At 45.5% G+C, this 26,822-nt stretch overlaps 1 protein-coding gene across 1 annotated transcript in view; it reads left to right on the forward strand.

Moving 5' to 3' along the window:
* Cntnap2 (contactin associated protein 2) overlaps nucleotides 1-26,822 on the forward strand; it is a 1,898,037-nt gene that overhangs the window by 1,731,132 nt on the left and 140,083 nt on the right. Inside the window, exons 19-20 of the mRNA XM_005326627.5 lie at nucleotides 16,813-17,049; nucleotides 24,710-24,843. Coding sequence (XP_005326684.2) covers nucleotides 16,813-17,049; nucleotides 24,710-24,843 — 371 coding nt within the window. The remainder of the gene's footprint in view (nucleotides 1-16,812; nucleotides 17,050-24,709; nucleotides 24,844-26,822) is intronic.

A 26,822-nucleotide genomic window follows, 5' to 3' on the forward strand; every position in this document is an offset into this window, starting at 1 on the left:
GTGATTTAAAAAAAAAAAAAAGACAAATCCTTTAACAAGAGCCTCTGGCCTTGAGCTGGAGCTTGTCTAGATTGCTAAGATTAGAGAAGTTACTAACTGGGCTCCATGGTAACAGCTGGGAGGGGAGGAGAAAAAGGGAGAAGAAGCTCTCCCCTTCTCAGGTGTTGTTCTTGAAAGGTAACTTGCCCAGAACAGTGAAAGAAAAATCTGCTTTTATGTGAACTTCTGAGCCCCTCCCCTTACATGCTGGGTATAAAGTTCTGAAACCACCTAAACTGGGGTTCAGGGGATTAACTGATTATTGCAAAAGCCGAAGCCTCTGAACCTGGCTGCACCCAAATAAAACTGTTTCCTGCTGTCTTTGGTGGGTGTCATGCCTCATCTGTCCCCATAACAATATATGACTTTATTTCTTTCTAGAAAAGAAGCATGGGAGATTGAAAGTAAGGAACACATATATCTTTTAAAAATCAATCAATCTATTTTTTGAATAGAATTTGTTAAAATTAATATGCTTTTTTACATCAGAGAATTAAATTATCTGACCCCCCCCAAAATTATCCCCCCCCAAAAAATTATTATCTTTCCTTTTGGAGCAAATATTTTTCCCATACTGTTGCTTTTGGATAAAATATTAAGATGCTGGCAATACCCGTGTGACACTCTGTACAGAAAAAGAGGTTTGGAGTTGAATCTCAGAAATTTAGAGGAAGGTAGAGATATTAGAGTCTACCTCCAGTCTGCCCATGGTGCAAAAGAGGAGCAGGCCAACTTAGCATCCGCCCAGAATACTTACCCAAATCCACAAAGATTGCGTTAAGATTTCTTTTAAATAAGAAGAAAACAAAATGAACTTTGGGATCAAAGAAACAATTTAATGCATACTATTAATATATTGCTTTTTCTACTGACAAGGTAGTTAAATACAACTTTTCATAATTTATTATGGAGGAAAAGGACCATAAAGGCAAATGTGTCTAGGACCACGAAGTCCAAATGTGGCCCTGCTGAGGACTCCCAGGCCTGAGAGTTGCCTGTGGTGGAGGCAGAAGAACCTAGACCCAGACCTCTACCTCCTGCTCTGCCGTGCTCTCTACCCTGCCAGCCTCCACTGGCCAGGGCACTCCCCCCACCTCGCCCACACTGCCTGTCCTTACCGGCCTTACCTCCAGACACGGGTTAGGCTGCCTTCTCTAGGTAGGTGGGCCCCAGCCTCTCACGTTATGCACCACGAGGCTCCTCTGTCCCAGCTCAGCTGATCCTCTCATGGTCCACGTCCACTGCTGCCATTTCCAGCCCAGGCTTCATTCCTGCTCCACTCTCCACCCGAACCAGCCTTCCCATCTCCTCTGTCTGCCCACAAGTAACCTCATCTCTCAGGGGCCTTGTCTGGGCGCCACCTGTTCCAAGCTATCTCTAAACGTGTCCAGCCCTGAGTGACCCATCTAGTATTGATCACCATTTAATAGTGAGTTACCTCATCTTGCTCATATTCCGCTTATATATCTTCGTTTTCTCTCTCCTTGAGGGTCCTTGAGGGCAGAAGCACTATTATTCTGGGTTCTCCAGAAAAGCAGAATCAATAGGAACCAACAGGACATATAGATAAAGATATAGAGATACCTTGATTGATGATGATTGGTTGATTGATTGTTCTATCAACCCGTCTGGGATTTTATTGTGGGGAATGACTCATGAATCATGGATGTCAAGAGGTCCCATAATCTATTACCTGTAGGCTGGAAAAATGGGAAGGTTAGCAGTGTCGTTAGCTCCGAGCCTGCAGGCTGGAGAACTAGGGGAGCTAATGGTGTGACTTCCAGTTTGAGGTCAGGGGCCTGAGAACCAGGACAGGTGGAAGTGGGAGGTTCCAGGACATGAGAAGAAAGGTGTCCCGGTTCACCCAGACAGAGAATTCACCCTCTCTCCATCTTTTTGTTTGATCTGGGTCCCCTCTGGATTGAATGGTGCTCACCCACATTGGTGAGGGTGGATTTTCTTGCTCTATCTTCTAGAAACACCTTCACAGACGCACACAAAAATAAGGTTTTGCCAGTTATTGTTATCTGAACACTCCTTAGCCCAGTCAAAGGGACACATAAAATTAATCATCACAGAAGCTGGGTCTTCACACTCCCTGAGCATATGATCTGCACTCAGTAAACACCCAGTTGATTGGCAGAAGTCTCTGACTGCTCCCCCTACAGTAATAGGGACAAGTACTACCTTTTCCGGGTGCCTGAAGTAAGGTTCACCGTCCTTCCTCTGTCTTACATTTACACCCTCTGTGACGACCATCGCACCGACTGTAAATTTATTGTAGGCAGGGGATGAACATTCTCTTACCCCCATCACCCTAATCCTCAGCACAGTGCCTGGTACAAACGAGGAGCTTGGTAAATATTTGATGAATGGGCATATCCTAGGATCAATCCTTAAATTGAATTTCTTATTCTGGAGGTATCTGTTTTTAATGTGAGTTCACCATCCCTGGGGTGGGAAATAGGAAAAAAAGAAAACAAGAAACCAACTTGAAAGCAAAATGAAATCAGTGCCAAGTTATTTCCATAGGATTTTTAGTTGACCTTCCCTGTAACATTAAATGCTTTCCCCACAGCATTAAATTCACATCTAAACTATAACTAGCTGTCTAAACTAGACAAGGATCCCACTTGAATATAATCCATTTTATTTCAGTTTGTGTCTTTGGAAAATGAAATACTGCAAAGATTTTTCCCAACTTCTTATTGTATGCTATTTTTAAAACATTTCTTGAATTAAAAAAAAATACACAATAATGGGATAACTCCAAATGTGTGACATTCGTCAAATGTTAAAGTCGGAATTTAATGTATCCTATAATTAAGACTCTTCTAAAATTGTTCCCGATACTTGAAGACCGTGATTGTTTCTCCATTTTTATGGTGTCCAACATACCTGAGAAATCACTAGTATTTCCTGAGCAATTGAACCACAACAAAGAACAATGGAGAGAAAAGGGGACTATTTAAGCATTCAGAGCACGTGCTCTCACAAATGCATCCTCCTGACCTGCAGAATGTTAGTGAGAGTTTAGAAATGGCTACAAAAAGAATATTCCACTCATCCTTTGACCTGTCAGATCTAATCAGTTTTATTTTGATCACTACACCAAATCACTGTTGGCTTTGCGAACACTAATTACAAACACATGCATAAATGGCACTTTAAAAGATCTTTTAGAAGAACATCCCATTTGCACATATATATATATAAGATTTATTTTCTCTGGTGCTGACCAATTTCAGGATCAACTAACTGCTGATCCCAAGAGCAATTGTAAATGAAATTCCCTAAAAAAATTTTGATTATCAAGAAATTGCAAGAGAAACTACCTTAAAAGTACAGTTCAAACATTTCATCTCTTAATCCCAAATGAAATAAATCAACCATCAATTAGTCTTTTCTAGTTTCTTTGGTGGCCATGAGTGGATCTGGTCACTGCACTGGGCTTAGGATGACCTTGAGTGGGGTCTGGGTCCAGGAACTCAATGAATCCCTAGGGTAGGGCAGGGATGGGAAGGGGAGGTTGCTGGAGACCATAGTGGAGAGTGGTCCAGTTCAGCAAAGTGACTGGCTGGCTTACAGCTAGCATCAGGAAAGTTCAGCAGTAACAGAAGCACCTGGCACATCCTTAAGCATTATTAAGTGTTATTAAGTAGCTCATGTACTTGCAAAGAATGCAATGAACAAGACACTTTACCGGACCCATTTTACTAACATGAAATTGAGGTGTAGAGAAATTAAGTAGCTTGTGCACAGGTGTTATAGCACAGACAATCTTGCTGTAACACCTGTGCCCTGAACCACTGAGCTGTGGTTCTCCCCGAAGGAGATGAGCTTCCCTTTCTGGCAGGAGGCAGAGGTCACCCTGGAAACAGGAGAGCCACAACCTTCAGAGACACTGACAGACGTCTTTCTAGAAAATCTAGAACTTGCATCAAGGGAGACTTTAGGGAGCAGCCCCTAGAGCAGAGACCCCCTCAATCCAGGCACTACTCACTCCTTGACTGAATGTTCCTAAAAGGAAAAAATCCTTAAACATGAGTCTCCAATACCTTTATTTATATGTATAGTTGTAAATTTTGTGAATGTACTATGGCTTAAATGTGCATCATAAAATTATGCACAAAGGGAAAAAAGCATTCTTTTACACCAAAAACTTACCATAAATTCACTTCAAGTAACATTCACTTGTACTTGCATTGAAGGTATATATACACATGTGTGTGTGTGTGTGTGTGTGTGTGTGTAAAACAATATAGGTTTAGTAGTATTTTAAAGTTTATCTGAATGTCTTGATCTAGAACCCAGTTTTCCTAGAATTATTCCCTAGTTCTCTTAGATTATTTATCTAGATATGGATGATCACATGAAAAAATGCAAAGTGAAACCCTTGATGGATGGTAGAATCCTGAAACTATATACAAAAACAAAAAATAAAGAATCTTTAGAAAAGCCCACAGCAGTGACTCAGCAAGAAAAATTCTCTCTAGAATAATTCTTTTAAATGCCAGAAACAGAGCCAAAGTGTTGATCCATTCTTTGGACCATTTTTTTTTTTTTTAGTAACACAGCAGTCAACATATAAAATGGAGCATCTGAATTCAGACAGACTAAGCTGCTGCCTGTGACAGAGCCTGTCTCATTCAGGGATGGATGGATAGATAGATAGATAGATAGATAGATAGATAGATAGATAGATAGATAGATAGATAGATATAGATATAGAGATAGATAGATATAGATTCTGATTATAACAATAATGCATACCTAAAGAAAGAAAAATTAAATTAAGGGAAAGCACTTCAGCAGTTCCAAAGGGCTTGGAGCCCTCTGACCGCGCCTCCTATTCCATGAGCTGGTTTTGGTGACATGGTTAAAGCAAGCTGCTTCTGGAACCAAATCTCTGGGAACGGGGAGCTGCTCAGCCAAGCAGCTGACACAGCCAACCACCAAAGCTCATTTCAAGCCACGGTCTCCATCAGCCGTGTCTCAGAGGTTCCCTAAAGTAGAGCGTAGATCTTCAAGTTCCTTTGCGTGCTCCTCACCCGAGTTCTCCTTGAAGCTTGGAAGGGCTGGGAGGTTATTAACCTCTGGGACCTGAACCCACATCTCCTTTCCCTGCACAGTGCCCAACCTGGAGAAAACAGTATTCAGGGGACAGTATCAAGCTCGCTGAGAAGTTGGTAGTGGTCAGGTTCCAAAGGGATTGGTCCAAATCTCTAGCCACCGAGTGTGTCTGCTATTCCGAGGTTCCTGCCCTTAAGCAGAGGGCTGTTCTCTCGTCCTCTTAAAGATTCAGGTTGGGGTGGGCAGTAATTTGTCTTTAAGGTAAAAAGACTGGCAACAGGGCATGACCCAGGAAATAAAAACCCATGAAGTGTTTTATAAAGGATGAAGGTGATTGTGAGCACTTGACCCAAGAGATCTTCAACTCAAGTATCTAATATAGATTATTAATTGCCTTCCGGGCTGTAAAGTGACTCCTTCTCTAGGTGCTTTGCTGAAATTTTTTCCTGACGACGGAGATAAGTAAATGTCTACCACTGCTCCTCTAAAATCTCCCACCCTGAAATAACTGCTTCCCTGCTACACAGCTTTAAGGATTCTCACCATAAATGTCCTCCATAAACAGCAGCATACCGTAATAAGTTTCCAAGGTCATTTTGCTCTTACTTCTAGGTACCCTTGGCCACCTTTCCAGATATGTCCTTTCTGGGGTGGTCATCTTTTCAGACGTGTCCTTATTAGGCAAGTGAGCTTTTATGAGGGCATTTCAGCCCCAACCAAAGCTTAGCAGACCATGAAAGCTCTGTAGGGTATCATCCATGTTCAAGGCGCAGAATGTTTCAAAATTCCTCTTCCATAGGACCCACAGCCCTCTGTCTGTGGAGGAGAATGTTACAGACAGAAAAGAAAACAGAGTGAATTGGGAAGAAGTTCAATCTCTCTTCCTGAGCCAGGGGCCTCCATATTAGATGTCAGATCAAAGCTTTGAAATATCCAGGCTCCCAGACTGTGGCTTTGAACAATCGGCCTGGGTGCTGGAAATGGCAGAGGCTGGGGAGAATCCTTTCCTTTAAGAAGTCACAGCTTTGACTAGCACAGCTCCTCCCTGCACTGACCTCTCTCTGGCCACTGCACGTTGCTTTCACAGTTGCCTTTGTGTTCAAGGATGGTTCAGAGAGCTATCCCTTGGGCAAACCAAGTTTGGCACATCACTAAGCAACAGATGCTTCCTGGGAAACCATTTGAAGATGTTGCAGAAAGAGTATGCGAGCATATATGCATGTGTATACGTGATTTCTGGGGAAAATGTACACCGAGTATGCACACATGCTTTCTGAAAATCACACATTTTCCCAAAGACCCATTCTGAGGTTAATCTTATGTGGAAAGAGTTATTAGGTTCATACTGAAAGGCTCTTGCGAACATTTTTTACTTATTTTATAAAAGAATGAATTTATTACATGCAAAAATGAATTTGTCTGCCTTTTTCCAAAGATGTGATACAAAAATAGGGGCCTGTTTGAAAAACCTACAGAGGAGGGAAAAAAAAAATCTCCTAATACAGGGAAAAAATATTGAAGTAAAATTTTAGTTGTCAGTTCTGTAATTGAAGCTGTCTGCTCACTTGAAAATGTTGTTTTCATTGAAGTAGAAGGAAAGGGGGATTTGGCAAATGTCTCATGAAGTTAATTTCCCTAGACAAATTACACACATCATACATGAAGATTACAAGAAGGGTCTCGCTGTGCTGAGGGCTGAAAGAGTCCAATTTTCAAGGCCGTGTGCCCTGATACAATTAAGGGGTGGCCTCAGTTCATTATTTTCTTTTTTTTTTTCCTTTTCTTCTTCTTTCATTTTTACGTCTTTTCCCCTTCCACCAAAGGCAAAGTATAATAACTTCAATGAAAACCTCATTTTCAGGAACTCTGGATAATTCATAATCCTGAACTTATTTTCCCAAATGTGCTGATAGCCAATTCTATCTTGATTTCTCTGAGATGAATCTTGGATTTTTGCCCAATATTTTATCTTTTTTGAAGAAACTACCCTCAGAAATTATAGATAATGATAAAAATGTATCACCAAGATGTATTGGATTTTCTTTCTGGGAAAGGAGAGAGGGGGCAAGAACTCTGAAAAAATATTGACCACACTAAATTGGTCCACACTACCATTAATCAGTGCTCATTCACTGGAGAAGTAGTATACATTAAGTGACTAATATGTGCCAGGAGTTGTGTTGGACTCCGGAGATTGAAGCTCCAGAGTAGACAAGATATTGTTTGTCCTCAAAGAACCTGTGGCCTTCGACAGATGAAAACTAACAATCGTAGTCAGTGTAAGAAAGTCTTTGGAAGTATGACAGTTTGAATGTATTACCTAGAAGAATGAATGTTTATATCTAGCTGTCAGATAAACAAGTGGTGACCACTGCAAAACAAAGCCAGGAGGGTCATTGCCAAGCCAGAAAGGACACCCAGTGCAGAGAGAACGGGCTTCTGGCCCTGGAGGAACCCAGTGTCCTTGGGTCTGTCCATCCTTGAACTCTGTACAGCATCATACATACCCTTCAGTGAACATCTTTTTTTTTTCCAAGAGACATAATAAAGACCCACCTTCTAAGAGTCCAAAAACCTTGTGGGACCTCTGATGACTTTACTGGAAAATAATTAAATTCTTGAAATGCATGAAATACAATATCGTTAACTTCTAATATCCCCCTCGATTTTTCCTCATTCGAGAAACTCCAATTTCTTTAAATCATGCAAACATCAATCCTGTCCACATAAGTCCATTTCCCAGTTGATGACTCAATGCCCAGCTGTGACAGTCTGTCCACATTAAAGCTGCCCATGTAGTATGTCAAGTCCTCTAAAGATGGCAGACGGTTTGAAGACAGATTGTGTTGATTAAAGGATAGGTTAGCACTGCGTTAGACCATCTCAGAGAATATCATGTCTCAATTGATATAATTACTAAGCCTCGGTGCTCTCACCCATAAAATAGGAATGATGGTGTTACTGAGTGGGGGTTTCCTGGGTTTTGTGTTTTTGAAGGAAAGATTTCAGACAAGACACAGAAAGACTGCACTGTGCGAGCAAAGAGATTTATTAACCAAAAAGCAAAGAGTAAGCTCCCGGGTCAAGAGAGTGGGTCTTATTGAGCACCAGGGACCCCAGACTTCAGCAGGGAGATGCAGAGCAGTTAGAATAAGCAAGCAGAACAGGCCCATTTAACAAAACAAAGTTCACCCCAGAGAACATGGAGCAGGCCATCCCAAGAGAGGGGCGGCCCTGGGATTTGGATGCAGTCTGCTTTGATCTCCAGATCTGGTCTGAGTTGAGTTCCTTCCCTGTCCATAGGTCATATGATGACAAATGAAAGTGACAGTGACAGGTGGGTTACATCACTCTAGGCAAAGGGTGCTCGCATTGTCCCGGCATTTCCTCAAAAGCCCACAGGGAAGTGAGAACCACAGTGCTCATGAGAACACAGCAGCGGGGTGGTTTGCTAAAGCTTACCTCTGGACAGACCGCAGTGTAGTGCACACACCCAGGAGACCTGCAGGGACCGGTGTGACCAAGTGGCTGTGCTATCTCCCCTTAGAACCTGGTTCTAAACATAGCCCTCCTGTCACCTGGTTTTGGGGCCCCTCCCCTTGGCCCACCCCTTCCTGGCCTTCTCTCCTCTATACTAACAACAGCATGTACCTCTAAGTGTTTCCCTTAAGAACTAAGTTAAACAAGATAACATGAAAAGTGCCCCCTGAGACGACCCAGGGGGAACTGGACAGCAGTTCCTTTCCTCGCTGTGCGTTGATGTGTGTCCAGCTCCAATGCCAGCATCCTCACTGAAGCAGCCAACACTCAGGGTTTCCGCTCACACTGCCTCCGAGCTATACCAGTGGATAAAGCATGGTGCCTGCCCCCAAGAACCTTCATGGTTGAGAATTCTGCTTGACTCAGGCAGATCAGCTGAGCAAGCACAGTACTGAAATGTTCAGTGTGGAGGGCAGAAGAAACAACCTGCTACTTACCCACACAGTGGAGGGGGCAACAAGCTCACATCGTGCAATTCACTCAATAAGCAAGGAGTGAAGCAAATAACGCAGTTCCTAAAGCAGCAGCTTCCTAGCAAACCCTGAAGTCAACAAAGCAGAAGTAAATGAGACAGGCACATGGGATCCAGCACTCGACTGGCTAAAGCTGTTCCAGTAACTGACCAGCCACCGTGTGGACATGCTCCAACTCAGCCGACACTCAAGAGCAAAAGCAGTGGAAATTAAGAACCTTTGTCAAGCGGCAAGTCCTTTAATTCTGTCCAATGTACTATTCTAAATGCATCTCTAACATTTCCATGAAAAAACTGCTCTTTTAATTAATGGTGATGTGTAACTTGATGGAATGACATTTCTCTCAAGAGGCTCCCTTTGCAAACGGAACAAAACTAAAACTTTCCAACTACTAAAGGTCAATGTGGGACAACTAGTTCCCGCTCACACTGCCCCCGAGCTATACCAGTGGATGAAGCATGGTGCCTGCCCCCAAGAACCTTCATGGTTGAGAATTCTGCTTGGCTCAGGCAGATCAGCTGAGCAAATATTGCTATTTTTAAAATTTTGAATTTCATTCAACTCAATTCAGCAAATGTTTATTGAGTGTCTACTGGAGGCTGGGGGCTGGCTGAGATTACAAGACAGGGCTCTTTCTCCTCAGAAGCCAGGCACATAAGTAGGGTGTTCAAGGCCCTGTCCCGCCTTCTTGGCCTGCAGCTCTGCCTGCTGCCCGCCACCACATTCCACCCGCCCCCGTGATTCTCAGCCCTGGCTGCACCTCAGGTTCACCTGAGGAAAGGACCCTCCCCAGACTCTCTGAACCAGAATTCTGAGAGTTGGGCCCAGTTGGGCTTCTTGCAGTCACGGTGGAGAAGCTCGGGCTGTAACGTCCTGAGACCTCGCTCGCCATCCCACTCCTGAGCGCCTCTGTGCCTGCCATTCTGGGCTCTGAGTGCCCTTGTCCAGTCTGCCTATTAGAAACTATTCATCTGTTGACACCAACTCCCACGTCACTGTCTTAGTGGAGCAACCCAGGCTTCCTGCAGCCCACCCACAGAGAGCATGGAGCCTGTTCCCCTCCGCTCTTCAGTCCTGCACACTCCTTTCCTGTGGATCACAGCTCAGCATGATGCTGGCTTTGCGCATCCCCCAGGCAAATGTGAACTCTTTCGGGAAAAGTCCACACCACATTTACCTCTGTATTCAGCAGGGGCCCAGCTGGAGAAGGACGCCAAGTGTTTACTGAATTAAACAGAAACTGGTGGTACTTGTTGGCGTGGTTACAGAGCGGCTCTTCCCACCACGCGGGGCACTGAGGGAAGGAGACGAGATGGAGCCTGTACAGAATGAAGGGTGCTAGGAGAAGGCAGGAGGCGAGGGGTGGGAAGGAAGCAGAAGTGCATGCTGGGGAGCTCCCGTGTGGCTGCATCTCAGGCAGAGCGCAGGGAGAAGGGGAGGCAGGCTGAGAAGGAGGGAGAAGGGCCTAAGTCACTCTGAAGGCATAGGAAGCAGAGGCCGGAGAGCTGCTAGAGATTTGCCTCTGGTGGAAACTGTAACTTGGTCTCTGAACGGTGTTCTAACCCACTGAACATGAGAATTCATCATGTTCCCTCACTCCAGCTCCGTCTTCTCCCCTCCTTTGCAAACTCATTCCTCCTTTCCCACCTGGACAAGGTAATACTCCCCCAGGCTCAGGCCTGAGCCTCCCTCCCCCGCTGCGTGTAGTAGTAAGGACTGTCTGTGACAATTTTAAACTGCCCTTTTCTGGCCCAGACCTCTTTGCCTCTGAGGTCTCGTTTCCCCTCCCTTCAAAGGCACCTGAACTGCTACCTGTTCTACGCTGAACTCCAGATACTGGCCATCAACTCCTGATCCCCAGCCCCGCCAGGACCACCTCTGTGTTGCAGGACATGGGTTGTCACCACTGTCCATCCAGGAACCCAGGGTTGTCCTCAGCATTCATTCTTTGCTTCACCTCCCCACAGCTTAGCGGTCAGCAGGTCTGTCCACCTTGCCCATCTCTCCAACTGCCAGTCCAAAGCAGCATGGGTTTCCCCTGCCCACGGCAGCAGCCCATCCTCCATCTGCTGCGTCCCCCGTCCTTTCCCTCCCATCCCTTCACCAAACTGCAGCCAGAGCCGTCTTTTAAAACTGAACATCAGTTTACGTTATTTGCACTTAAAACCCTTCAGGAGGTATACCCAGTGCTCTCCATATTGAAACCTTTCTCTGGGTCACTTCCTACCAATCTCTGAATTTTTAGCCATCTTGGTCTTCTCTGCCTTGGTCCTCCAGAGCCCTCCATCCTTGGGACTGTCACACACACGCTCTCCTCCTCCCCTCCCGGTCCCTCTCCTCTCCTTTCCTCTCCTCTCCCTGGAATACTTTCCCCACCCCAGCCCCAGTTAAATCTCACTCACCTTCAGTTATTAACTTCCGTGTAATCTACTCCCTGCTAAGCCCCCCTGGCTCATAGAAAGCACTCGGTAAATATTTGAAAGAATAAATGAAAAACACTGGGCAGTGGCAGGCTTTGGTCAGAAGGATGGGAAGGATTTAGAGCCCACAACAATTAAAGGATTGGCCCAACCAGAGTCATATAGCCAGGGCCGACACCCACACTCTTGATACCTGCCCCCACGTGGACCACATCACTCCTGAGGGGCATCTCAGGTGAGGCTGGCTACAGCAGGGGCCTCATGTCCTTCGCTGTCCTCTGTGCACTCCAGTGACGCTTATCAGTGCGCCTTCAGGAGCACGGCCCTGGAAATCCCAGATGCACACTCTTCCTGTGTGAAACCTCCTAAAGACGTTCAGTGCTGCTCTCAAACTCCAATGCACATGGTCTCCGGGCTCCTGCGTAGCCAAGCCTCAGCTCACTGATGTGTTTAAAGTAACATTCTTCGCACTTGGTTCTCATGGGCAGCACACGCCACCCAGGCTTGACTGGAGAGACTGTCGGTGGTATTTTCCTCCATTGGAAGGATTCACTTAAAGCCTATTTTATGGAAACCAACCTGGAAATGACCAGGCCTTTAGAGAGAGTGGTGGGAATTGGTCACATCAGCTACATATCCTCCTGGGAACGCAGAATTAGTAGAGGTAAACATTGACGGTAGTCCAAAATAATCATAGAAAACTGAAGAAAACACCAAACAAACAGAATTTTAAGAATTCAGGAGGGACATTGTGTAGTACACTTGAGGAGAAAAAGATTTTATTAATGTAAAGCCAGGAGGAAAAAAAAAATGGTTGTGTTTCAGGACAGCAGGGCCTTCAGAGAACTTCCAGAAACACATTTAGAAGGGGCTGAGCTTCTCAGATCCTCCTGGAGGAAAGCAACTCTAACACAGAATCATGATGCTCCCCAAGGTCAGTGTCCAAGGTCTTCAAGAGCAGAACTCCGTAAAATTCACTGACGTCTTTTACTAGATGACTAATTAAAAAGCAGTTAATGAGAGTGATCATCCTGAGCAATGGAATTCAGCCACGGAAGAGCTTCATGACCCTGAGGCCGTGTGCAGGCCTGATTTCCCTGGTGAGGTCCCGCTTCCCAGGAGGAACACACAGATTTTAGCAGAAGCTATTCAGAGCTTCCAGAGTGCGGGAGGGACAGTTGGGATGAGGTGGAAAAGGGCTTTGGGAGGAAGGAAGGAATAAGCACATAGTGAAGTTTTGTTTGTAGCAGAAAGTAAACTGAAGGAAGCCCACCACAGTGGCAGCCCAGCTGGTTGGCTGGGTGGTGGGTGTGGGTAGAAGAGCATATGCTGGACGAGCCTGCACATCCGGGGAAACATCTCTCATCCACTCCCTATCTATGAGGTCACGTTGGCAGCTTGAAATCAATTGAGGTGGTGAGTGGTATTTACACCCCGGGAATTGGCAATAGGCAAAAAGTCCTGACGGGATCCTCTCCCTCCCGCAGAGCCAATCACTCAACATTTACCACACACCTCAGGATCTGTTAGATGAAATTCTGGTGGGAACAGTTCTCTGAAGTTCCTGTATTAAAAATAAACCTCACCACCTTCTGTTGTTGCTTCTCTGTTTTAATTGCTAATACACAGTGGCATTCTTCAATTATCTTTTATTACACATCCGAAGTGGCCCAGCACTCATGGGCTCTCCTGGCAAACCCACCCTCATTTAATACATCGTATCCACAGGGAAATATTTTCCAAGTTGCAAGTTACTGACTTTGAAGTGAACTTTTGGAGAAGAGCCCATTTATAATTTGAGGATTTTCCATTCTGGGTCCTCAGGGAAGTCAGAGTACAAAAGAACCACATCAACTTCTGATACTATATAGGTTACAAAATATATCCTAAGTAAAAAGGCAAACGGAATAGAATTATTTAGCTTGAGGAAGAGAAAGAGGAGAAGCAATTTAATTATGGGGATGAGTGCTAGCTGTTTTGTTTTGTTCATTTTTTTGTGTGTGTTTGGGGAGTTTTTGCAGTAGTTCCGTGAGCCTCAGGGATTTGGTTAGATACGGGCATGAATATCTGTATGGGATTATTCTTGGATGAATGACTTGTGGGTTTTATCTCAAACATTTGCAAACTTCCTTTCCTCCATCAGGGATAATTTCATATGATCTGTGTTAAATGCCATTAAATAGTTAAAACAAGGTCACTTTAAAAGGGTACTGTCTTAGGATCCTAAGTCTACAAATGATGTAATGCATCTCAACATTCTGAGAAATGTGATGTAATTCAACAAATCTTTCATAATATGTCTTAGAATACTTACGTACAAAATTTATCAAAAAAATGAATATTATGAAACTTAGACTATCTTATTAGCCTAGACACCTTAAACCAAGCATTCTAACCCAATGATTTTCTATGATTTAATGGGGGAGCTGATGTTATTTGGAGCCGGTTAAATTAGTATTATTTGAGTTGTTCACTCAGAAGGGATGGAGATGTGACATGCTAAAGGAGAATGCAGTAATCTGATTTGGCATTTCCTTAAAGCCATCTGAAACAATGAATTGACAGCTGTAAATCTGCCACTTGGAAGCTTAAACGACTCCCATCACTCCTGGGCCTTAGCTTAGCAGTTGGTTTATGATGCGGTTTCAGAATGACACATTTAAGCTTGGTGTGTCCCTTCCTCCAAAACCGACATAAATCCATGACGCTTTTTAATGATGACTCTAAAATACACCAAAAGTATTCTCTGAGGCATATTTTTGGATTGTTTATCTAAAATCTTTAGGTTCCAGAATTTCCCCTTCATGATCCGCCTTGGAACGGCTGTCTCCAGTTTAGCTGATAAATGCACACTATCACCCGGGCGCGCGGCTCAGCTACCTGCTCCATCGGGTCGCCATCCTGCCTTATCCTCCCAGGCGTATCCGCTGGGAGCCTGTTTAAAATGCTGATGCCAAGGCCCCTGAGCCAGGACCTCTGTGCTCACCTCTGGGACCCAGCCTGGGGACCAGCATTTTAATGGCCTTCCACATAGACCATCTGTGACTTATGGGTTCTGCTCACTCTCTGGCTGCAGCTCTGGCTCTGGGGAGAACCTGGCAGGGGGAAGCTTAGGTTCTCCAAGGGAACGCTGTGCACCTGCAGCTTCAGGGCCTCGGAGCCTTTTCCTGCTCGATTGCCTCTGTTGCCCAGAGCTCCCTCCCCAGGAACTCAGCCTTGAACTTCAAGTACCTGGTGGGTTTGTTTTTCCTGCCCAGATTTCCTGACTGCCTGCCTCTGATTTGTTTGAATCCTCTGGGCTCCCTTCCTCCTCCTCTTCTAAGCCCCAGGTCAGCCTCTTCTTTCCCACCTGCCTGAGCCTGTTCTCAGAGGAGGCCCCACATTTTCTGGTAGACTCTCTCCCTGCGGAAGTGAACTCCACGGTGTGTTGGCCCCAGGTGGCCTGCCCTGGCTCCCTGCTCAGCTAGACGTAGTTCCAGAGGCCTGTCCCAGGAACGCACATCTATCCCAGAGACTCTGAATTACGAAGACAAGAATCACCTGTGTCACATTCACTGTACCCCAAAACCAAACTAAAATGGGGTGGGAGCCTCCACGGACTGTTCTAAAAGGGGCCGTGGGTGTAGTCCAGTGGCACGATGCCTCAGCCTGCAGGCTGGCTCTCCGCCCAATGTCTTTGCCCATTTCTCAGCTGCATGCCTCACTGTGTTCCAGGGTCCCCTTGTGTATACCTGGTCCTGGGAATGCCCCTCTGCATTTGAATAGCCTGTTTCTCTAAATCCTCCTCGGGATCCAGAGCGTCTTAAGTGCAAGGGTTGTAACTTCAGCGCCCAGAATTGTGCCCGGTACATAGTCGGTCCTCGAGAGATGTTTCTGAAAGAACAGAAAGCCGACTCAGGCCACGAGGGTTCCCGTCCCAAGTCTGCCACCTCTACAGGGTAACACTCGCCACGCTGTGCTCAGATGGTTGACCTGTCTCCCCCAACACGGGCCACGCTGTGAGAGGAAAGCGTCATTTTTGTTTCTCTTCACATCCCAACAAGCACCTGCAGCAACTGGCATGGGTGAAGTATTGGTTCAATCTTGTGTTTCCCCAAAAAAAAAAAAAATTACTTTGGGATTTTGAGCAACACAGTTCTTTATTGTGAAACACAGTCCTGACATTAAGGGACAGCCTCCTGTCCTTACCCCTGCCTGCTAAAAGCCATTAGTACCCCTCCAGTGGGATACCTGTCTGACAATGTCCTCCTCTGTTCATCATACTGTGGAGCAGTGCTTGTAAAATATATTCTGCAGCGTGTCAGTGCTGCGGCGTGTTGGGTGTTGTGGGATTAATGGGTTCCCTGGGCAGTGAGGTTTGAGAAATGCTTTGGAAAGGCATAGGAAGAGGGTCATGAAACTAACTTTGAAGACCACAGGAATCTTCACGGGTGACTCAGCCGGTCAGTGAACCCGGGTGAGCCAAGGATGGGCAACCGGCACCAGGGTCCTGTCTGCCAGGAAGTGATTAAAACCCAATTAGCACTGATCAGGCTATCAGAAAAGCATCGTGCAGGAAGGGTGAGTGACCTTCCTTCTTGTTTCTTAACGATGATAACAATAGATACTATTTATTTAGAGCCAATTACTCTCCATTTCACAGATGAAATACTGAGGCCTGCAGAAGTCGGTTAACTGACTTCCCCTAAGCCACCCAGCTAAGTGACCCCAGAGCCGAATCTGAATCCAGTTCTCTCTAATTTTATCTTTTGTGAATGGAAGCTCTATACACAAAGCCCCCCGAGTCTTAGGGTTTACGTTGGGCCTTTCCGTGTGAATAACCAAATCAAACCCAATCTCAAAGAGAACGCACAAGTGGGCTCCTTAAATCAGGGCTCTATGCTATAATTCTGCCTTTATTTTTCAGCCTGTCTCCTCAAACTAAAAATCAGTTGTTTGGTTCTGAGCAGCGTACATGACATCTTTTTTTTTTTCTAGTATGATTTCAGTTTCTTAATTTTTATTACTGTTTTTAATCTTGCAGATTTCCATACTCTGTTACATGCTGTGTTTGTTGAGTGGTTTGTTTTTGACAGGCTATTTGTGTTGATGAGATGGCAGACATCAGCCTAGTTTACTCAGTCTGACACCTCCTGGGGCCAGTGGGACCCTCAGTGACCTGTCTCAGAGGCCATCATGAAGTCAGCAGTCTACCCAAGTTGAACACCTTGGCTGGGTTGGTGCCAACCCTGCCCTCATTTTTCAATTTCACCTTTCCTTTTCAACAGATGTTGGTGCGTTCTTTGAAGAGGGGATGTGGCTTCGGTACAACTTCCAGGCACCTGCAGTCAATTCCAAAGACTCGGGCAGTAGAGCAGAGAACTCTCTGGACCAGCAGCACTCGGGCCCAGACCTGGCTCAGGAGCAGATCCATTTCAGCTTCAGCACCACCAGGGCACCCTGCATCCTCCTCTACGTCAGTTCTCTCACCACGGACTTCTTGGCAGTTCTCGTCAAACCCACCGGTAAGGACAAGGATAGCTAGCCTTCCGCCATCCCACAGTGGGCAGACAGAATGTTCTAGAAGGAGTCTGGATGGTTCTGTCTTGTTCTTTATTCCCCGTAGGACACTAAGAGAGTTGCCTAACTTCTTCAAACCTCGTTCTCTGTATGAAAGTCAAGAAATACCTCATTGGTTGCGTGCTTTGTAGCATTGTGTTTTAGTAGTCATGTTGATGAGGTGTATCAATGCCTTTCAAGAACCATATTAGATGAATAAGAGGGTTTCACAAGTATAGTGATCATTTTTTTGTTCCCATTAAGTAAATACCTTTGCCACTGTGTTAAATAGACGTGAGCTTTGAAGAAGTAAAATTAATTTTGTATAAATCAAGGAACTATCCTGATTTATGATATTGTATAGAAAGTTAGAGACATTTTCATGCCTAAATTCCCTCAGAATTTTACTTTTATAAAATACACCCCTGGAATAAGGGTTGCTGAAAGCAGGGGTGTGTTCTTACTTGTAATGCCCAGCTGCCATCTTGATCACCCCATGCTCTGAACCAGGCCGGATCCTGGTTAGAATGTGCAACGGGCTTTGGCCCTCCCATAGTGCCCTCTGAGAGGAGTCTGGCCAGTCCTGAACTGGAATCCATCTCCTGTCTGAAACATCAGTTTGCAAATGGTTAAAGTTTCAAGATCACTTTTTTAGGAATAAACACGTTTGGTGTGTGAAGGAAGAGCTCTCGGCCGCTCACTCCTACAGAGACCTTGTGGGCTCCAGCCGGGAAGCGCCCCCATCATCCATCTCTCCTCGCGGTCCACAGCACTCCAGTGTTGGGGCATCTTAAAGATCGAGACCTTCTCCCATGGGAGCCAAAAATTATTATTAACCCAACTCAGCTAGGGTTTTAAGAAATAGCAAAATTTAAACTCCTTCTGTAGGCAAAGCTTTGTTGGTAAAAAAGAATGTGAGAAAATGCATATTACCTAGAATTTTCCCTTTCAGAAATCATTCCTAAAGAGATAAGACCAAAATCACACAGGATTCATGAAACCTGAGGATGTTCATCACGGAGCTGTCTATAAACAGAAGGATTAGAAAGAGCCTAGGATTTTGTTCTAGTAAAAGAGTGAAAAAGACAGGCATCAATTTACGGAATAATAGGTATTCGTTAAAAATAACTTTTATGAAGAGCAACTAATGACATAGGGAAATTTTGTGTGACATAATGGTAAACTAACAAAAAAAAAATAGAGGTACAGCCTTGAATCTACAATCAGCCTAGCTCTGTAAAAACAAATTTAAAAATAGCAATAATGTGAGCTCAGGTCTTTGACTGGACTGTGGGTGATTTGTTTCTCCTGAGTAATATTCTTCTGTCCATGTCAGAGGCTCACACTGGGCCAGTGCTGCTTTTCTAGTCAGGAAAGAGAAAAAGAATAGCAAGTGAAACAGAAAGTAAGAGTGCAGGAGAGAACACGTGCACCCCCTGTTTTCCAGGAGATCACTGGTTTATTTCCTCTGGATCGGGAAAAATGGATTTTTAATCCGTTCTCCACCCAGATGTTCCAGCCTCCAAGTGGGCAGATAGCCCTTGGGCTTCTCCCCCCCCCCCCCCAGGAGGAGGGCTCTCACCTTGACAGGGTCAGAATTGGGTGAGCATGCGCAGTAGATGCTGTGTCGTCCGCTCCTCCACATCGGCCACACCAAAATTTGGTCCCGGTTAAATTTCAGTGACACCTTCCCACAGCCACGGCAGCGTCGCGTGCACGTGTTCCCCGGGGCGGGGGCGTTCGTTGGTGGGGAGTGGGGGGTGCTTGGAGTGATCAGTTCCTTAGCGGTGGCCGCCACCTGACGTCGCTCGCTGCGTCCCCACCACCCTCCTAAGTGTTTCACGGGCGCTGATTCCCAGGAGGCACACAGCTCCAGGAGGGAGGTCCTCTCGCGCCTTTCTACAGACGGCAAAGCTGGTGCGCAGAGAGGGTCAAGGACTGGCCCGCTCAGCGCTGAGGGCAGGCCTGGGGTTTCTGGGTGCAGGTGTCTGACTCCAGGCCCAGACCCCTCGGGTCCCTCTGGACAGTCAGTGCATTTGGCTGGTGAAATCCTCACACTGCTGGTGAAAAGTCAACCTTTTTGCATTCCAAATACTGCATTTTTAAATTTCTGGGAGAAAAAAAAAATCAATAAGGTCTATGTATGACAAAATAGAAGGGGGAGGGGGGACTAACAAACTAGAAAGTCTTGGCTAAAACTGCTGCTGTCCTTCAGAAAGGTCTTGTTGCTGATCCCCAGAGCCATCCTCTCTGGAGCCTCCGGGTTCTGACAGCCACCACCACCTCGCACATGCTTGAGCTCCATCTGCGAAAGCTCCGTCCTCCCGCCTCCTGAGGACTCCTATCCCGTCCCCTTGCTCCCTAACACTACTCTCCACCGCACACGTCCACATCAGTGGTCCCCAGCACCCCCACATCATGCAACCATAGAAATGGACTGCATTTGAGTGGTGTGCATATTTAAGACCTAGGTACTCATTTAATTTTCAAAATAATTCAATGATTATTTTGAATCATTGAGTTATTCAAACTTGGCCCTCCCACAGCGCCCTCTGAATTATTCAAATTTGGCCCAGCTGTGGATCAGCTGTGTTGGTAGGCTCCCCACCAGGGACTGCGGCTACCCTGCCTCCCATGGATCTGCTGAGTGGGGAGGGCAGCATCGTCTGCCGCCCCATTACCCAGGGTAGGATAGCACGTCCCGCTGGGAAGCTCTGGCCCATCTCTCTGCTTCCAGTTGCTTCTGGGTTGAAACCGGATCTAAGTGGCATCAGCCTTTCCCGGCACACCTGGAAAAGTCCTCCTTCATATGGACATCCTTTCCTGGAGATAGGGTATACTGTCCCCATTAAACACTTATCAGAGCCCCCGCATGGAGAGCAAGGGAGATCCCTAACTCACAGCCTTGCAGGCAGCACCTCCAGCCCCATAGGGAAGAGCCTGGACTGTCTGGATTGGAATTCTGCATCTGCCTTTTGCCAGTTGACCTGGATGATCAGTAAGCAGCCCCATGCCTCAGTTTCCTGATTGTAACATAGTGTCTCCCTTATCGAATTATTTTGAAAAGTAAGTGAGTACCCAGGTCTTGAGCACTACATGGTGTATACATGCAGTGGCCCACGGGTGAGGCTGAGTGATTACTCTCACCAGAATCCACCGAGTCCATCCATATTTTGCCACCTATCCAGCAGCCCCTGCCCTTCGATTTCAAGAAGCACCAACTCCAGTCGTCAGCGGTCCTCTGTCCTGGCCTCATGCCCGCGATGCTCCCAGACCTACACACCCTCCGCCTGGCTCTTCAGTCCACACCTGTCTTTCATCCGAGGCCCACATCAAGGCTCACCTACTCACAATGACTTCTCCTGACTTCAAACTCCAATTACGCTTATTTTCAATGTCATTTGTTTGGCACTTAATGTACTGTATTGTTATCTGTCTCTGTTATAAATACGGCCTGTCTTCCCAGGAGATGAAAAGCTCCCAGCACTACATCTCCTGCCTACAATAGGTGCCCTGTAAGTGTTTGCTGATGATAATGATGAAGACCAGGAGAGAATAAATCTGTTAAGTACGTTATTTGCTGCAGCCCAATAAAAGAGCAGTCCCTTATAACGGCTTTAATTCACCTGGGAGATGAACAAGATATAGAAGAAGTGAAGTACCCCTCATTTGAATAATATTTTACTTTAATGGGTAAATATTAACATCCTCCCAACCATCATTTAGTGATCCTCTTCTGCTATTATTTGAAAGGAATAAATATATCATTTAAATTTTATTTTTCAAGAATATTCCCACTGTTGTTTATAGATACTCACTCTATATAAATTTAAAGTTCCAACTCATCTTTTTTGTCAAAGCGAAGAATTTCTGTTACTATTAAGTGAAGCATTTATAGGAATTTTAAATCATATCTTCAAAACCCAACAAAGCCAGAAAAAAGAGGGAAAAAATAATGAAAACAACTCAATACTGATTTTTTTTTTTCCTGCCCAGTACTAGGGATTGATGGAGGCCTCACATGCTAGGCAAGCGCTCTACCACTGAGCTACATCTCCAGTCCTTTTCATTATTTTATTTTGAGACTGGGTCTCACTAAGTTGCCCAGGCTGGCCTCAAACTTACAATCCTCCTACCTCCATTTCCTAAGAAACTGGGATTATAGGTGTGTACCCCCACACCCAACTGATTTTAATGGAACGGGAGAAAATAAAAGGACCACTGAAAGTCAGGAGGCATATGGACCAGGTTCTGCGTAATCACTTGGTCCTCTCACACTCACATCCAGAGCCTTCTTTTACTCACCTTGGATCTCTAGATCCATGCTTAGTGCCTGTCCACACTGTAACCAGACTGACAGCTCACTTTCAGGCCTGCAGAAAAACTGTGCTTTGTACAGCACTAAATAAACGCATTCTGCAGAAATGAATAAATGAAAGGTGAACCGGTGCAGCCACGTATTTGAAGAAACCCGCTGTTGTCACATGATGTCCAGGCATCAGGAGTAAAAGCTTAAGACAACCAACTTGTTTGCTCTGCGGGTTGCCAAATACCTGCTAATTATCTCCTTCACTTGCAAACAATGATGTTTTTTAATGTCATTTGGGTAAAGGGGAAAAAAATCAGGAAAATGCTGAGAAAGGAAAGGACCCAGGCAGAAAGAGGGAGCAGCACCTTCTGAGGCCCTGAGGTAGGAAGAGACTGGAATTTTCTAGGGAATAGAATTCCAAGGCAGCTTGGTATACAAAGCAAGAGGGAGAGTGGCATGATTTGAAAATAAATGAGCAAGCAAATCAGACAAGGCATGAGGAGCTGGATTAAGAATGTACATCTTCATCCTAAGAGCAACTGGAAGACTTTGAAGGGCTTTAAATGAACCCGTGAAATACTTATGCATTTTTGAAAAGACTTCTCTGTGCTTTGCATGAAAACATTGGGAAAGAAGATCCATTCATAAACTGATTCAACATATACTTATAAAGTACCTACCGTGGATCAGGCACGGAAAAACTGTGCTTTGTACAGCACTAAATAAACGCATTCCGCAGAAATGAATAAATGAAAGGTGAACTGGTGCAGCCACGTATTTGAAGAATACTGGGCATAATGAAATAAAGAATATAAAAAGAATTCTTGCTTTCACGGAGTTTACCTTTGAAAAGAAGATGGATAAGCAAATTAATTAATCTTTAGTGTGTTGTATGGTAAGAACTGTTATGGAGGAAATATAAGGCAGAAAGCGGGGGACACTGGCTAAGGAAAAGGAGTGGGTAACTTCCACTTCCACAGAAGTCATCACTGAGAAGATGACATAAGAGCAAATATCTGAAGGAGTGAGAAGTCAGCCATGCTGATATTGGGTGGCGAGCATCCTAGACAGAGGCAAGGGCAAAGGTCCCAAGGTAGCATTTGCTAGGCTTCTAGGGAGTCAGCAAGGAGGACATTGTGAACTGGAGAGGCCTGAGCAAGGAGGAGAGAAATCAGAAATCAGGTCAGAGATGGTGGAGGAGGCTCCAATGGGCGCCTCGAGGTAAGTCACCACGAGGACTCAGATTTCTACGCTGAGTGAGATGGAAGCCATTGGAGGATTCTGAGCAGAGGGTCACCCTGACCACCAGGGGGAAAGGGTGTATGAGGGGCAAAGGCCAGATTGGACGGGGGAAGTTGGAGTAAAAGCAGAAGCAAGAGGGGACAAGATGCATGGTACAAAGACCAAGCCAGGATTTGCTGAAAGATCAGACACATGATGTAGGAAAAGGGGGTCTGGAAGCACAAGGTGAGCGTCCATCAAAATGCGATGGGACACTTCTGGGAATGGGTCCGTCTTACGTTGTGGGTGCTATGTCTGAGGTGCCAACAAGACATCGGGGCCAAAATAATGAGAAGACAGTCTGGGCTCAGCCAGAGGGACCTCAGTGGAGCCAGAAGATATGTGTGACCGGAGGCTTTGGTAAATAGAGATGGTGCTGGACACAGAGAGCCCACATCTGCTGGAAAGGAGCAATGTGGAAGAGAAGGGGCGAATTTGATGTCTAAGAGAAGAAAGTCAGCCATGCTTGGCAGAAATGCTACAAGCAAAGAAATCCAAGATAAGATGCTAACGTAAAACTCAGAAATAGCAAAGGTTTATCGAATTTCATTCAGAAAGCAAAAACACCAAGTGCAGTTAATTCTTGATCACCCTAACAAATGTTCCCTTCAACTCAGGAACATGGTGCTACATTTTAAATGGTATGTGTAATGCTTGAAGCCCCAAAAAGGGAAGGACAGCATTTTAGAAAGCACTGCATTTATTTACGTGTGTACATGTGCAGTCCAACGTCTGGAAGGAGAGACTGCCAAGGTGCAGTCCGTATCTCTCCACGGTGGGGTCGTGGGTGATGGTATTCTTTTCTCTTTTTTGTTTACTTTCTCCCTGTTGATTATCATGTTTTGTTTTGTAATTTAAAAATCAAAGTCTCAGCCAGGTGCAGTGGCGCACACCTGTAATCCCGGAGGCTGGGGCAGCTGGGGCAGGAAGATGACAAGCTCAAGGCCAGCTTCAGCAATTTAGCAAGGCCCTAAGCAACTTGGCAAGACCCTGTCTTGAAATTTAAAAATGACCAAAGGGCTTGGGCTGGGGCTCAGTGGTTAAGCACCTGGGGGTTCAATCCCTGGTACAAAAAAAAAATCAGATTATGAGTTTTGTGCCTCTAGAAAGAAATGAAAGAGGCAACTGCAAACCCAGTAGGTGCTTCCAGTTGGTCAAAGCCTCGCTGCACTGCCGACTCCATTTTTAAGTGCTCAGATGTCAAATGCTACTAACAGCATGAAAATTCCAATTTGGGTAAAAATGACATAAACAAATTGATATATTTTAAGATCATAAGTAAGAAATAAAAGCCATGCTTGCTATGCAGATTAGCTAAAAGCAGGATCTCGGATGTCATATTAACCTTTTCGAAGATCACTTGTCATTGTTGAGAAGAAGCAAGGAGAAAAACAGAAATGAGTTGGGGGCCAAGTGAAATATCATGGAGGGAACTTGGGGGGCCTGAGGTGCCAACAAGGGTGGGACACCATTCTTTCCTTTAACTTGCATTTGGTTAATCTCTAACCCAGAAGAAAATTCATTATTTTGCTTTCTTGGCAGCAATGAGGCCACCCAAAATCCCATGTATTTATCTTTTGCAAATTATGTTTATTTTTCATATTGGATGCTTGAGATTCTCTTCCACGCAGAATGTCATACTTCACTGGTAGATGACACCTTCCCCGCGCACTGTGTTTACCTTTTATTTGACATAGTATTTGGGGGGCCTGCAGGCATCTCCACAGTCCTATGTTGTACATGTTCTTCATTTCCAGCTTGGAGCATTTATACTACTTGCTGCATCAACTTTGTGATAACGGTTCACTGAGGTTCATCGTGGGCAGGTTGTAAATACCTGTGAGCCTAGTGCTGTCAACCCTTGTGGATCAGCAGCCATCTGAATAGAGAATCCAGGTTCAACACTGGAATGGTGTCAATAGGCATTAAAGGAAGGAGCAGAATTTAACTGAAGTCAAAGTTGCAGGAGTGGGGAAAGGGACATTGAAATGAATCAGCAAAAATGTTACCACATTTCTTTCCTTCTTCTTAAACAGGAAATTTGCAGATTCGGTACAACCTGGGAGGCACCAGAGAGCCGTACAATATTGATGTAGACCACAGGAACATGGCCAACGGACAACCCCACAGTGTCAACATCACCCGCCACGAGAAGACCATAATTCTCAAGGTACTTACATGTGTTCATGTAAATTATACACATGATAATAACATAATGTGTCTCTAGGCCCTGTAATACTTGGCTGTTGGCTTTCTTTTGGGGGATCAGGGAGGTAGAAGAAACAATTTATCATACTTTTTATTACAAATGGTTTAACTAAGTAAAAAGATATATAGTCATCCCCTGGTATTCATGGGGCATTAGTTCTCCTCCCCCATGGATACCAAAATCTGAGAATGCTCAAGTCCTTTATATATAATAGCAGAGTATTGACCAGGTACCAGGAGGTACATGCCTGTAATCCCAATGACTTGGGAGGCTGAGGAAAAAGGATCGCAAGTTCAAGGCCAGCCTCAGCTGCTTAGCAAAACCCTCAATCACTTAGCAAGGCCCTTCCTCAAAATAAAAAATGACTACGGGTGGCTCGGTGGTACAATGCCCCCGGAGTCAATCCCTAGTACCAAAATAAAATTTAAATGACGTAGTATATGTAAAGAACCTATACACATCCTCCTATGTACTTTAAGTCACACCCAGTGACTTATAGTACCTCATACAATGCAAGTGCTCTATAAATAATTGTTGTGGTACATTGTTAAGGAATTAATGACAAGAAAAAAAATCCCAAAAAAATGAATGACATGTTCAGTACAGATGCAATTTTATTTTTAAATATTTTTGATCCGCCGTTGGTTGAATCTGAGACCGCAAAGCCCCTGGATATAAAGGTCTGACTGTGACTCTTACCAGAAAGGCACTGGCAAAGTGGATGGTAGCACATATGTTCAGGGAGAAGTGGACTAAAGGTCCCGTCTGTATACTCTGTGGCTTTCCGGCTGCCAGCCCTCTCTCTCGCCTTAGTGCCATCAGGCTGCGGTTCCCCTCTACCACATCGTCTCCTGGCCACACTCTCGCCTGCCTGGACCTTATCATGCTTCCAGCAAAGGTTATTTGGTCTATCTGACCTACTTCTTTCACAACTAACATAATATAAATAACTGTTTTTTTCTCTGTGGAGGTTTTGCCTTTAGAATCCTCAAAACACAGTCTCCCCAGAACCTCAGACTCGGGCTGTAGGCTTTCGGCACAAAGGGACAGTTGGATTGTGACACACTCTGTTGCCACCACCCTCACCACCAATTTTCACAATGAAAAGCCCGCCTGGGAGACAGCGTGGGTCATCCCCTGGGGAGGCCGACCAAGGATGGGAGCTGTCTCGGCATTCTCTAGGAGGAGTTCAAAATAGATACCTGTCAGGACGGAACAGCAGGCGGGGGGGGGGGGCTGCTTTGTCAGCGGAGTGGAGTGTCATTTGGCAGTGGCTTGGCAGCACCCAGACCTCATTGGGATTCGGTGGGTGGCTGGGGGAAGTTCAGGTTGCAGAGAAAGGCACAGCCCTGTCTGTCCTGCGTGCTGGTGGCTGTCACATTCGTAACGTGATGTGGAGTCCACGTGTGGCCTTCAGCAGTGAATGCCAGAGGGCACTTTAAGGAGAGGTCTTCCCCGGGAAAATGACAGGGCGCTCCCACAGCTTGTTATGCCGTCTATCAAAGAAGACACAGACACGGTTCTCTCCCCGTGACCTGCCAGTCCCCTGGGCCAGCACAGCACCCAGCGCATCTGAGGAGCTGCAGACTCTTGCCTGAGCATACCGAGCCCATTCTCTAACCACGGCTCAAGTCCCTTCTAAAACACCAGCGAGCCCAGGAGCCGGGTGGCCTTATTCCACTGGATGGATGTGTTCGGTGGCCCTTGGACATTCTCTTAAACACCCAATCTGCTACCTCTTCTTTAAGAAGTGATTTATCTTGACATTTCCCCTTGCAAAATAATACTGGAAGTTAAAAGGAGCTAAACAATTAGCATTAAAGACAGGAAAACAGAGGAGACCCCACAGCCACGGGGTTGAGTAGGGCCCACCCTCACTCTGCCACAGTGCCCTGGAGACCCACCTGAGAAAGGGAGGGGTGGCCGGTTGAAGACCTGGG

This window comes from Ictidomys tridecemlineatus, chromosome 2, assembly GCF_052094955.1.
Source record: "Ictidomys tridecemlineatus isolate mIctTri1 chromosome 2, mIctTri1.hap1, whole genome shotgun sequence".
Classification (NCBI taxonomy): domain Eukaryota; kingdom Metazoa; phylum Chordata; class Mammalia; order Rodentia; family Sciuridae; genus Ictidomys; species Ictidomys tridecemlineatus.